This window comes from Andrena cerasifolii, chromosome 1, assembly GCF_050908995.1.
Source record: "Andrena cerasifolii isolate SP2316 chromosome 1, iyAndCera1_principal, whole genome shotgun sequence".
Taxonomy (NCBI): Eukaryota; Metazoa; Arthropoda; class Insecta; order Hymenoptera; family Andrenidae; genus Andrena; species Andrena cerasifolii.
Genome location: NC_135118.1, coordinates 17,371,751 through 17,385,555, shown reverse-complemented (window position 1 = coordinate 17,385,555; position 13,805 = coordinate 17,371,751). Strand labels below are relative to the sequence as shown.

Below are 13,805 nucleotides of genomic sequence, written 5' to 3'. Positions count from 1 at the left end.
CTGAGACGCACGAAACTAGATGAATTTATTTTGCAGATACTATGAGGTTGAGAATTATTTCTTTGCTTCTTATGTGTAGAGTATGCATTAGTGCATATATCGTATAAATACTGTACAAAAATATTAAAAAATGGCCGAGTTATTTGTCGCCCCGCGAGGCTCCTCCGCGTGAGCGGTGCATCAAATATCTCCAAAACTATTTGTCCGATTTACTTCAAACTTGGTATATACATTCTTAATGGTATTACGTAAAATGTAGCATATCATTTTTTTTATGCGATAACCCATTTGTATATAATAAATGTTGTAAGTTTGCCGTGTCGGGTAAAAAATGAATAGCGAATATTCACCTTGCTCTCATTTGTACAATAAATTGTTTCTTCTCAAAACCGTGCGCTACATTATAGATATATTATTAATGAACACTAGAATCATGGTGTTTCTCAGGTCAGATGAACCTGGGCGTTATAATTTGATACACCGCTCACGCAGAGGAGCTTCGCGGGGCAATAAATAACTCGGCCATTTATTAATATTTTTATAAAATATGTGCACTAATACATGCTCTACATATAAGAAGTAAATAAATAATTTTCAAACTCATAGCATCTGTAAAATAAATTCGTCTAGTTTCGAGCGTCTCGGGGTGGCGTAGCCCCTTAATATCTATGATGCGACTACCCCTCGATTTTCGAAGCAAGATATTTCTAAGGGAAGTGACCTGTTTGAAGGATCTCGTCGAATACCTTAGTTTCTTTTTTTTCTAGAAAAATATCGACGATCACTGAAACCCAGCGAACGGGATGATATCGTAACGATCGCGAAGGAGTTGTTTTTTTATGAACACTTGGAATGCACGTGAAGCTGCGTCGTCTCGTTCCGTCGGATGATATCGTAATTCCGTTCTGCAGATGTGCGTGGCCATCAATGGCCTCGAGTACGTTCGAAGATGGCTTCTGGATTTAGGCGAGGAGCTCCACGTCGAGAAGGTTCTGACTGCTCTGGAGTGTCAGGCGGGCGATTCCGCTCGGGTGCAGTGGAGGCACGCTTTGACGTCACCACTGGAACAGACACCGGGGCAAATGTTGCTCTTCATAAATCAGATCGTCTCAAGGATCGGCACGAAGGTGAGCACCCTCAACGAAAATGCAAAGAGATGAATTAACGTGGCCGGAAGGTGGGAGGTGGGTTAAACGTGAGTTCTTTAAGGGTACTAGTTTCAATTAATTACAAAGTAACCAATTGAAACTAAGACTTGTTCTGTGGCATGCAATTTATTAACATCATAAGCTTTATAAAACGTGTTTGTTTAGTAAAAAAATATGCATTATATATGACGCTACAGATGGATCATTAAAGAGGCCTTTTGAGAAAAATTTCTTTTCTTTTGCAGTGATAACTGAAAAATGGAGGAGGTTCCAATCGATTCAAAACAAATTCGAGCATCTTCACAAAATGTGTAGTTTCGGACCAGACCTAAATTAAAGTTAATTAAAACTCTTAATTTTTATGAAAAGATACTAAGATATTATCTGTGGGGGCTTAGGGGATGGTAAAACCTCATCAATGGGGTCTCAACGGGGGTTTTAGTTTCTTTTCACAGAGAATAAGAGTTTTCATTAACTTTAATTTAGGTCTTGTCCGAAACTACGCATTTCGTGAAAATGCTCGAATTTATTTTGAAGTGGCAAAGGAAAAGAAAGTTTTTTTAAAAAGCCTCTTTAATGATTTATCTGTAGCGTTATATATAATATTTTTTACTAAACAAGCAAGTTTTTTAAAGCTTATGATGTTAATAAACTTCGTGCCAAAGAACAAGTCTCAATTTCAATTTGTTTCTTTGTAATTAATTGAAACAGAAATGCTTCATTTTAGACAGCAACGACTGCCTAGAACCCTTAACAGCGGATGGGACTTAAGAAATGGTACAATAACAGCTTCATAGTTACAGCATTTGGACCGATCTGAATAAAATTTTGCAGGAATATTCTTCAGACTATAATTTAGTATTTTCGGTCGCCGAGTGTGAAAAATATATATTTTTAAAAATGGCAGGTACTCAAAGTCAAGCATGTGATTTTCGACCTAAGGTCCCCATCTTCCTTTGTTAAAAAAAAATAAAACAAAACAGGACACTAATCAAAAACTCGTCTCGACAATTACTAGATTATAGTTTTATAAATATTCGTGCAAAATTTATTTTCGCTACCGCAAATGCTGTAACTATGAAGAGGCCTTGGCAGAAGGGGCTGCAATCGCACCATTTCTTGAGATATCAAATTTCTTTTTCAACAGAATACAGCTTAATTTATACACAACAAGGTGTATATCTTGATTTTTAAATGTAACGTTCCCTTATATGAAAAAAAAATCTTAAAAACGACCCTATTTTCCGACCTGCCAAAGGTATGTAACCCATTAATCATTCAGAAAAGAAGCTTTCAGGTGATATTTATTTGCGTTAAAATAGCTGAGAGGAGATTTTCAACGAGTAGGTACAATTATGTATGCACAGTGAACAGTAGCGAGGTCTCCAATGCGCATGCCCACAGAGGAAAGTGGTCCGCAGTTGGAATTCTGCGAGGATACTGATGAATCTTTTACAAACTCTATTACATCCCATTTTCTCCTCTTAAATTCCTCTACAACTAAAAGTTTTGATAAGATTCTTCGACCTCTCAGAGAATTTAGGGGTGAACATTTAGGTTCGTATAGTTTATCTGTATATTTGTCAGAGATTACTAAAAATATCGCTCGCGTCACTGAATCACAACATTCTGCGAATTAGCCCCCTTTATTTTGCAACGTTCTCATGTTCTCGTGACTCACAGAGTGACCATCACGAGTGATATCGTTCCTCCTTGGAGTTTCGGAATGATGGATAACTGGCACGCTTTAATCCAACTGGTCCGAGAATGAAGGCTCTGAGGCGTTGTTTGTTCGAATCGCAGATGAGACCACCCCTGAAGAAGGCGATGTTCCATCTGGCCTGGTCGCCGGACAGTCTGCCCACTTCAGAAGCCATTGCGCCGTTACTGGAGTATTTGGACGTCCATCTGGTGGCACTCAACGCGGCTTTGCTCACCGTGAACTTTAATCGGGTCCTCCAGGACATATGGGAGGTGGTGTTGGGGGAACTGAGTAATCAGATGGACGGGAATGCAAGTGTAAGTAGGAATTGAACGGTGCCCGCTAAACTTATTGTACCCTACAGTATAAGGAAGAATAAGCTAAATTGTTTCACTTTATTACATACTGTTATTTCGCAGGACAAGCCCGCGATGTTTTACGAAAGGCTCCACGAGGCCCTCGACTTGCTGGTGAAGTTCTTCCACGCGGATGAGAAAGGATTGCCGTACGAAATGCTTCACTGTCAGAGTTTCTTGAACGTGGAAGAACGGCTGCAGTACCACAAAATGGACACAACTTTCTTGATCGACCGATATTATAGACAACGACTTCAGGTACTTATCGAATCTCGCTCCTATGTTATAATTACATTCCACTTCTTTAAAATTTCACTTTCCTTCTTTGCACGCTCTAGGTGCAGGATATAATTTCCAATTGTCTCCAAAAGTTCCATACCTAAACTGTTATTAGATACAACAGTTTCTGTTTCTCTCGTCGCGAAATCCTTTGCATAGCCCCCTTTCGTTCGTGCTAGTTGAAGTCTATCGGAAACTGATACGACAACTTTCCAGGACCAATTGAACACCGTCTCCTCGGAATACGGTGTTCTAACAGTGAGGGCGTACTTGAACCACGACTCTCTGTGCGTCGAAGTCTTGAACGCCAGGGATGTGATACCCCTAGATCCGAACGGTTACAGCGACCCCTTTGTCATCATCGAATTGCTGCCGCGAAGAGCCTTCGAGCATTGCGCCGAGCAGCACACCAACGTCAAGAAGAAAACACTGAATCCCATGTTCGACGAGTGTTTCGAATTGTGAGTAGTCGACGCGATGTACGTACGGAAGATCCACTCGTTTCTAACCACAGCTTTAAGAGGCCATTCCTCTGTGAACGCTGCGAAATTGATCAATTTTCGTGATTTTTTTTCGAAGCGATACGTACGTCTATCGTTATGATTCTTTTTGCAGTTTATTTAGCTACTCTTTCGTCATACGTACATATTTTTTATTCAGTTTTAAATTAATTGTTTGTTGTGTTTATTTCGCTCGCAATAAACGTATGTTTAACAATCATGTTTCGTTGAAGTACAGTAGCGGACAAATAGTTACCACTTTTTCAATTTGCTTTATTTTTGTTGTTTTTTAGCATCTACTTGGAACTGTGGTATGTGTTTAATATGCATATTTTGGTGGAGAATTGAAAGCTGTATAAAGCACAGTTAAAGTTGAATTCATTTAACTAACAAACATGTTTTATATGGCATTGAATTGGACAACACATTTTTGGGTAAGAAAGGAGTTACCACTTTTGGTGACTTTTTAGGCCGTCCTAAACGCCAAAATATTCTTCAAAATATTGGATTTTTATTACTTTTCAAAACTCACTTTTTGCAGCTTTAAAAGTGTGTAAAACTTATTTCATATTATGTAGGATTTTTGTTTGATAGTTAAATAAATTCAACTTTAACTGGGTTTTATATAGCGTTTCATTCTCTATCGGAATGTTTACCTATATTGGGCGCATGTGGCAGTTTTGAGTTGATGGTGAAAAGTAATAGAGGTAGAGTGGATCGAAAGAGTGGTCATTTTTTGCCCTCTACTGTAGATTGGAGCCCTCAGGGTGGGCAAGACTAAAAAAATCAAGTTGATTCTTAATGAGTATATTTGTCACTTAACTCTATCACCTGAAATATTTCTTCTGTATAGAGTGTTTCGTGAAAATGTTTGCTACCCAATTTGCATAGAATTTTTCACGTGGACCGGAGTATAGTAACTAGGGCTGGGACCCTTTGTCGAATTTTTCGGTATTCAAATATTCGAATTCTGCAGTTGCTCAATTATTTGGCGAATATAATTCGAATATACAAGTATTCGAATACTATTCGAATATTTAAGTATTCGAATACTAATGTATTCGAATAGTATGGTGTGAATTATAAATCAAGTTCTTTAGATTCATTTGTCAGGGTGAAATCTTGTAAGCTAATTTTGACCCACTTCACAGCATATTATTCGAATAATAACATTCGAATAATCAAATATTCGAAGTTTATTCGTAGCATTCGAATACTTGTAAAATATTCGAATATTAAATTATTCGAATAGTCCCAGCCATAATAGTAACAATAGTTCTATTCTACATGTATACAGTGATCTGAGATTAAAGAAGCTGGTATGATTACCGCAGTGTACAGTATACACCCTCTGCGAGTAGAATAAAATGACCGACACGATGCTCCTTTCCGTAGCTCCGTGAGCGTGGAACAATGTCGAAGTCCAGACGCCATGGTGCTCTTCACGGTGATGGACCACGACGTCCTCACGGCGAATGACTTCGCGGGCGAAGCATTCTTGGGGCTGAGCACGATACCAGGTGTAGCTGACACGAACGCCAGCATAGACAATTTTCACGGCCTCAAGCATACTGAGCTACCCCTGATGCATCAGAAGAATCGAAGTGAGTCCATAAAATATACTTCCGCTTCATTCCCCAGGGAACTCGTCTGCACCCGGGTATAAAGCGACTTTACTGAAATACATATAGCATCATCTTAAAGTGTGCTGTAGGGAATGCAAATTGGCAGAAAGAGGGGTTCAGCACTCGTGGGGTAGCTGGCAGAGTTGGGCATTAACTGAATGAAAAATTATCTAAATAAAGAATCGAATAAATGTTACTTTAACTTTAAATTAATCCACGAATAAAGTTAATTCTTTTATTCGCCCTGAATTTATTCGACGCTAAATAAAGTTAAAGGTAAAATTACACTTAAGGGATCATTCTACTTTGATCGGCCGAAAAATGAAGCTATATTTAAAGATTTATTTCTGAATAAATACAACATATAATGAAATAAATCTTTTTGGAATTTATTAAGCTACTCTTATATTATACAAAACAAGTTTGAGAAGATTTTTTTTAATTTGTTTCATGTGTTTTTTTATAGCGTCAGTACGACACCTACAAAAAGAGGTATATTCGTGGCGTAGGTGATTTCTCGGCTCAGGCTTATCTGAAACAAAATATTTAAAAAGATTCTTAATCTGTATGAGTGTCGCTATCACCCGCAGCTCAATTAACAATTAAGCCAAACATAAGAGTAGCTTAATAAATTTCAAAAAGATTTATTTCATTATATGTTGCATTTACAGTACATCCTCGTTATGAGCTCGTTTCCACCACGCGTTTAAAGCCCGGCGACTATCCCCACCATGCCTTGGAATCCTTCGGACGAGAGTGGGGAAACCCGGGAACGAGAGAGAGGCTCTTTCGTTCCCTGTCGCTCGTTCTTGTGTTTTCTCACTCACGCCATTGGCCGCGCGGAATAGTGTTCACAACGCGCTACGAGCCCGCCGCCAGTCCCGTTTGTCGGGCTCATAACGAGTATTTACTGTATTGAGAAAAGAAATCTTTAAATATCGCTTCATTTTTCGGTCGAACAAAGTAGAATGACCCCTTAAAATTAAAGTAGACAAATTTCGCCGTAATTTTATTCCAAACTTAATAAAGTTGACGCGATTTAACTTTATTCGTCATTCGAAATTTTCATTTAAATAAACATTTTGCCCATCTCTGGTGGATGGTACAATATTCTCTCGTCGTAGGCTCGATTTGCTTTCAGTGCAAGCTTATGAGCTTGTAGCGATTAAATACTGTACTCGTTGAACTTCGTAAGTGAAAAGTGCTTGATGAATATAAATTGAAAGGGTATCGCAATAATAATTGGAGAATGACCATCCTCCCCTACGGAAGTAACCAGTGTCTCCCTGTCGCCTTCAAGCAACACCGCTCGCATTTCTGTTCCCAGATCACCCGATCCTCCAGATCCTGGAGACAAGAGTCGGCGACAAAGTGGCGCTGGACTTCGTGAAGAAACAGAAACAACGATTCGCCGTGTCGTAAAACGGGCCCCGTCTACGGTGGGCCGCTTCCGTCGCGATGACGCGAGAGCCATCTAGCGTCCCCGTCTCCAAGCGGGGAGAGACAGAGGCATAAAGGAGCAGAAAACGGAGAGCCATCCCCGCGGACGGCTCGTCGACTCTCTTCCCCGTTCGTCCTGATATCCGCCAGACCTTTCTCGGTGTAAATCGTGTTGAATATAATCGGTGTTGGTAAACTAACGAAACTATTAACAGGAAGAGAAGCTGAGGGAGTATTATTTAACGGGGAACAGTAAGAGTAACGAAATGAAAGGTGGTAGAGGAAAGCATATATTCAGAACTATTTTTGTGTCGGGAACAAAGCCAGCCAGGAATAAAGAAACGAAGAGAAGAGATTAACGGAGAAAAGAAATGCTTAAACCTGTCTTGTGTGATGTGTCTAAGGATAAATGTCTAACAAAAGCTATTCGTCGAGACCGTCGGAACTTCGAAGCAATGCCAAACGGCCGTGAGCACGGATGCTCGCCGAGGATACCTTCCCAGAGTGAGCTCCCAATCTCGATGCTGCGGCACAGGCCCATCGACTGCGTCCCGAAGGGACGAAGAATGGAGGGGATAAGGAAAGGCGTTCATCGCCGCTTCGCATCGCTTCGACGATACAGATCAGTCCCAGAGAGTCGATATAACGATATTTTTCTTACTCGTCATTGGCTAATGTCTCTTTCTATCTTTCCACCGCCGTTTGCCCCACTTCTTCGACCGGTCTTCTCCTAATCGCGCGCACGCGACCCTATCGCAATCTGCACGACGGATTTCAATCGACGTTCAAGAGCCGGAACCACGCGAAAAGATGGGCTAAAGAGGGAAAGAGGCGAACGATGATTTCTGCCCAGTTGTATGTGTGCGCAACGACACGCCGAACAGCGTGAGAGTAAAAGAGTAAAAAGGAGAAAAAAAATGGAAAAAAAAAGAGTTATAATAAATATCAGCGAAGGTGTCCCCTTGTGTCTCTACTGCAGGGATTCGTGTTTGATTTGCTCGTACAATCTGAATCTTTCTAGAGCTTCTCCCGATCTATCGGCGTGGCGTCGAGGCTTCTTCGCTCGGGAGTCTCGCCGGCGAGTCGCGCGGCCAATCGGTTCGACGTAGTTGGACGAGTACCAGGACGAAGGATCGCCGAGGGAGATCGTTTGGAGAACCGAGCGGCAGTGAATCCTATTGCTTCTGCGGACGTTCGGCGCTCGTATCTCGAAGGGCTGTCGCTCGATCGACACGGCACGAGCCATATGGAAACGACGGGATCGAAATTGGCGACCAATTAATACCTGAACTAAAACGTATTAGAGCGGATAATAGAAACGGGAACGGATGACAAAACGCACACTCGTCAATTTTTCTATCGCACGCGCGCGTCTTATTTGCGTCTGCATATTATTATACGTACACACACGTTCACTGAGGAAGTTAACGAGCATTCGAGAACACGTATTTGTATCTCGCGCGGCGCCGACGAAAAATGAAAGCAAAAGTAGACACGCGAAAACGAACCAACAGAAGAAATAAAAAAAAAAAACAATGAGGAACAAGAGAAGAAGGAGAAGAAGAAGAGGAGAAGAAACGATGATCTCTCGAAACGTCGCCTGCCCGATCCTCGATATATTCTCGTGCATCGAATCCGATCGAACTCTATTTGCTTTTTTCAACCTTTTACAATCACCAGAAACGTATGTACGATCTGTCTTGTATCGTGAGACGAATAAATTAATATAAATGTACGGGACCGTTGTCGTTTGCTTCCCGGGCGCCACTTTCCACATTTTTCTTTTCGATTTCCATGGACCGGTGTTTGTTGGGGAACGAAGCTCTGCGTTTGGAGAGCAGGATCAAGTTCTGTGTATTTATTTCACCCACTAATTAATAATAGAGGCGCTACCTTCGGTAGAAAGGGATTTTGAAAAGAAGTTGTAGATAAAGAGGGAAGTTTGAGTCCGCGTGAAAAGAAACAGGGAAACTCAGTTTGCAGGTGATTTAATATTTCAAAATGTATATGTTTTGCTATTTTCTGTAAATATTGCTCACTAGCATAAAATTATACAATGTTCAGCTTTTCTTAGACTTTATATAAAGCGTGGAATAACTTCAAGAAGTAGCAATGACGTAAAGGGCTTGTTATAAAAATGTTTGCTAAAAAGGAGGAAGCAATGGCTGAATATGTAGAATAAGAAAAAGGTGCGTAGAAATATGCTGCAACATTATTGTCCAGCAGTTTGCTCGACCGATTTCTGGGACTGCAAAGGACTGTCGAGTGTCTGCGGTTGGTTTACACACGAACATTCCTCTGATCGAATAATCGGTTCACCGTCCAGTTTTTCCAATATTGGCAGGCGTCTGGCGACCTCTGACCTCCACTGATCCCCCTAAAAAATTACATATACCGTCATTGTTACATTGAGCGCTAAAAATCTGTGTGCAGCATCATAAGGGGATCTTGAAGTCAACATGTACACTGAAGCATCAAGAGAGTTCAAATAAACTGTGTTATTGCTACTTGGAAACCTGGTTAATTGCAAGTGTAAAGCACAGTAGGTTGTTAACTTTCACAGCATTTCTTCTAGCCTGTCGCTCTCTTAGCTCAATTTCTTCCATTTAACTTACTAAAGGCTATGAAGACTCTAGATCTAAAGCTACACGTCCCTTAAGGGGCTACGCCACCCTGAGGCGCTCGAAACAGCACTAAGCTAGACGAATTTCTTTTACCGATACTATGAGCTTGAAAATCATGTCTTTTCTTCTTATGCGTAGAACATGTATTAGTGCGTATATTGTATAAATACTGTACAAAAATATTAAAAAATGACCGAGTTATTTGCTGTCCCGCGGAGCTCGTCCGCCGTTACACGCATGGCTGATACAACAAATTGTAACGCCCAGGCTCATCTGAAATGAAAAAGACGATGATTTTCGTGTTCCTTAATAAAATACCTGCAACGTAGCGTACGGATTTGAGAAAACGAAAATTATTGCACAAATGAGAGCAAGGTGAAGAAAATTATTCGTTTTCACCTGACAAAATGAACTTAAAACATTTATTATATACGAATGGGTTATCGCATGAAAAAAATGATATGCTATGTTGTAGACAATACCATTAAGAATATGCGTACCAAGTTTGAAACCAATCGGGCAAATAGTTTTGGAGATATTTGATATATCACCTTGGAAAGTGTAGTTTCGAGAAAAACGCAAAAGAAGAAAAGTAGAATGGTCGCTACCTGCTGCGGAATATCGTCATCCGCGCCTCGTTTAGAGTCCACAACTCGGCTACTTTGGGTAATTTTTGCGTCTACCATGACTTAAATTATTCTTAAAACTTTACGAAGTAGGAAAATGCAAAGAAAAGACACACATTTTTTCAAAACTTTCAGGGTAGCGTAACCCTTTAATTACACACTGATTAGATAATGCAACATATAAGTATCTTCGTATCGAGGAATCTAATAGTAAAATATAAATGGCTACGTGGATTGGCTGTAGAGCTTGAACTGAGATTAAGGAAGAATTAAGAGTACCTCGAGGCTCTCGTAAATTGGATTCCCTACAAAAACGAGATCCTGAAGCATGGCGAGTTCCTGGAGCCTGTTGAATTCGTTCCACTCCCTCACCAAATTGTTCGACATGTACAGTACGCGGAGGTTCCTCAGCGCGTTGATCCCCTTCATCTTCTCGATAAGGTTGTACGAAATCCACAGCTCCTGGAGCGTGTCCCCCAATGCCTCGAGCCCAGAGAATCCTTTAATTAAGTTGCGACCTAACGCGAGGATCTTCAGGTTCTTCAACGTCCCGATCCCTGCGCCAGACGAGAGCACCTTTAGCGGGTCTCCAGTTTCATGCTCCATTTAATGGCAATTCACTTTGTGACAAGCGACTTGAGTGGATTAGTCATCTCTGCTTCGCAAATCCTTGCTCGCGTCAAGAATGTGGGCGAAAGTTGAGTGAATGTGGGCGAAAGTGATTGGATGAGAATAGAAGGTGCTTAAGTGAGACAGTTCAGTTCTTTTCCCTCGAATCCTTGGGCTTTCTCACGGAAGTAATATGTGAAATTTTGAAAACGTCGAAGTACCAGTTCGGATTGATTATTTAATCATTTTGAATAGCTGATAACTTATTTTGAGAGTTGGGGAATTCTGTGGAAGGAGGTGGATATTCCACAGAATAATCGGTTTTTCATTAGATTGCATTAATGGCGGCGAAATTACGCGTCAATTAAGGAGGCCGAGACTGGCAGCTGCGGTCCGTTCCTCGTCACCTCTAATTCAATTCCGTTCACATCGAATTATTCGCCCTGTCGAACATTCCCCGTTCATTATTCTTGTCTGTTTCGCTTGATTGCGCGCGAATTGCCACACGTTCGCGTGGCTCGCGGATTTATATTCTAGCCAAAGGAAGCGAGGCTTCGAAATGAAGAGACGAAGAAATTTTAGGAAGGTGGGAAGAGACATCGTGGAAACAGTGGCAATAGAGAAAGAAGGCTGTCTGTGGTATCCACCTGCGATTTTCTCGATCATGTTCGTCGACAAGGAAAGTTTCTCGCACTTGACCAAAGTCGCCAAGGCATTGTCCATCTTCTCTACAGGGGGCCATTGAAAGTTCAGCAGAACTTCTTTCGCGGTGGAAGCCTCCTGCTCGTTCTCCTCTTCCCATCGACGGATCGCCTCTTTGCAGGTGGTTGGCTTGGCAGTGGCCATGCTGTTTATCAACCATTATCAAATCCCTCGAAACCCTTCAGAGATTAAAATTCTCTGGCGCCAAAGGGGTTTTTGCACGAAATCGAGTACTAAACTCAGCTGAAACATTTAAAAGCATCGACGCATTGGTAAAATGAAAAGAATAAGCAACGTGTAATTGATATCGAAGGCTGATTAAGGGGAGGTTCTGGTCTAAATGTCGATTTTTTTTTATTTCGTTTTTCGAATGTTCAATCTTTTAGGAATACGTGTTTAAAAGGATTTGTTGAAATTCGTAAAATTCCCCAAGTTATAGGCATTTGAGTAGCGGCAAAGGCATGGGCAACAACCGTCCACTCCGGCGCTCGCGTAAAACTTCAAATGCGTTTTTCTCGAAACAGTGTTCTCAAAATGGTGGGACCTGTATCTTCGAAAGTTATTATCCGATTCGACTGAAACTTTTTTTATTTCGAAGAATATACTTCTGGCTAGAAGGGAAACCAGAAAAGATTGCAAAAATTACATTTTTTTAGAAAATAACGACACTTCAAGTTTGAAATCACTTTCCCCTGTATTTTTCGTCCTTTCATCGCCTTTGAAAATTATAAATTTTCAACTTTTTGTAATTTTTCTTGTCCCCCCCCCCCTAGCCAAAAGAATAATCTTCAAAATAAACAAGGTTTCAGTCAAATCGGATAATAACTTTTGGAGATAGAGATCCCCCCGATTTGGATCAATTTTTTGACGCCTTAACTTTAACGACTCCCCAAGGCTGTCTGCAATGATTAATTATAAAACAAAAAATATATTTCTATAATGTAAGACATCCTTAATACAATGCAACAAGCCCCATTAAATTATATGTAGTAGTTTTCCTTTAATTAATTCCTAAATATCACCTATTTTTTGGGCTCTAGACCAGAACCTCCCCTTAAATGCCACTACACTTGTAACAATTTAAGGAATATTTAATTCCAATTCATTTACCTTTCTCGATAAGGAATTCCGTTGATCCCTCATCCAGCCGTCCCTCCGTCGCATTTCCCCGCGGTTTCCTTCATTTACGGTATCATTCCTTTTTTTTATTTATTGCAGTGTTGTTTATTATCGTTTACCGTACCGGCTCGAGGTTACAAGAAATCGACATTCGTTTTCCGACCGTGGCAAGCTGCCACGACTGGAGGCTGGTAATATCTGGCACCAATCAAAATAATCGATGCACAGGACGCATGCGTCTGGCGCGGTGTTATTTATCAACTAAGCGTCGCGATAAGATTTACGATACGATATTAACATTGAAAAAGTACAGATTTTCGATGGTGGGACCGTGTGCATCATGTTGGGGTCCAAAAGTTCACCATCCGCCTGGCATTGGCGATCGGAAGCCTGGTTTCTGTAATCGCGGATAGTTTCAGAGTCGATTTCCAATTTCCAACTTGCGATGAACGCGATGAAAGGTTGGATATAACATGCAACTTCGAATTGGACAAATTGCGATTACAAGGAATAATTTAAAGAGTTCTCTGTTCTTCAGAAGCATTTCGCAAGTTTCTGCTTCCTAAAATGAAACGTAAGAATATCTGACTGGACGCTGTATTAATTAAATTTAAATTAAACGTTGCATTAACACTTCGTGGTCAGACCTTCTTGTAATCATAAATTGGTCACGCGGGGTTCACTGCACCTCAGCGTCATTTTTTTAGTTGCATTTTCGTAGTTTTTAATCTTTTAACTTTTCAGTGGTAGTTGTACATTCGTAATTCTCATTCGTAACAGTCTTTTTCTAGAAATCTATATTCTGATGTGATGAAATTTGTGGTTGAGAAACTAGTTTTGGAAAACTGCGATGTTTTTTATTAAATATCGCTAAATTTCTAAATTTTAATATTAAGGTCTAAAAATTTACCGAAATACTTGCAAAGAAAGAAGAAAATGCCTGGGTCGTGGTACACCCCGTGTAACCACAAAGGGTTAAAAGTTTTAAATTTCTCAGAACAGACATTTAAGGAGGTCTGGATTAGGTCTGGGTTAGATTCTTAGCGGTACCCGACGTACTACGTCAGAAGTTCCG

The 13,805-nt window shown here is 40.6% G+C and overlaps 2 protein-coding genes across 5 annotated transcripts in view; one reads left to right on the top strand and one right to left on the bottom strand.

The window, feature by feature from the left end:
* Unc-13-4a (BAI1 associated protein 3) overlaps positions 1–8,785 on the top strand; it is a 139,364-nt gene extending 130,579 nt beyond the window's left edge. For all 4 annotated transcript variants that reach the window (XM_076810922.1, XM_076810939.1, XM_076810929.1 and 1 more), the window contains 6 exons: positions 912–1,127; positions 2,952–3,167; positions 3,270–3,464; positions 3,702–3,946; positions 5,381–5,589; positions 6,938–8,785. In XM_076810922.1, coding sequence (XP_076667037.1) covers positions 912–1,127; positions 2,952–3,167; positions 3,270–3,464; positions 3,702–3,946; positions 5,381–5,589; positions 6,938–7,032 — 1,176 coding nt within the window. In that variant the 3' untranslated portion in view covers positions 7,033–8,785. The remainder of the gene's footprint in view (positions 1–911; positions 1,128–2,951; positions 3,168–3,269; positions 3,465–3,701; positions 3,947–5,380; positions 5,590–6,937) is intronic.
* A 267-nt stretch (positions 8,786–9,052) lies between these two features.
* Positions 9,053–13,123, bottom strand: LOC143368025 (dynein axonemal light chain 1). Its single transcript, XM_076810361.1, has 4 exons — positions 12,722–13,123; positions 11,557–11,854; positions 10,580–10,857; positions 9,053–9,427 (listed from the first exon to the last, which is right to left on the bottom strand). The coding sequence occupies exons 2-4, from the start codon at positions 11,753–11,755 to the stop codon at positions 9,263–9,265; spliced, it is 642 nt and encodes a 213-aa protein (XP_076666476.1). The 5' UTR covers positions 11,756–11,854; positions 12,722–13,123; the 3' UTR covers positions 9,053–9,262.
* Positions 13,124–13,805: the final 682 nt, after the last annotated feature.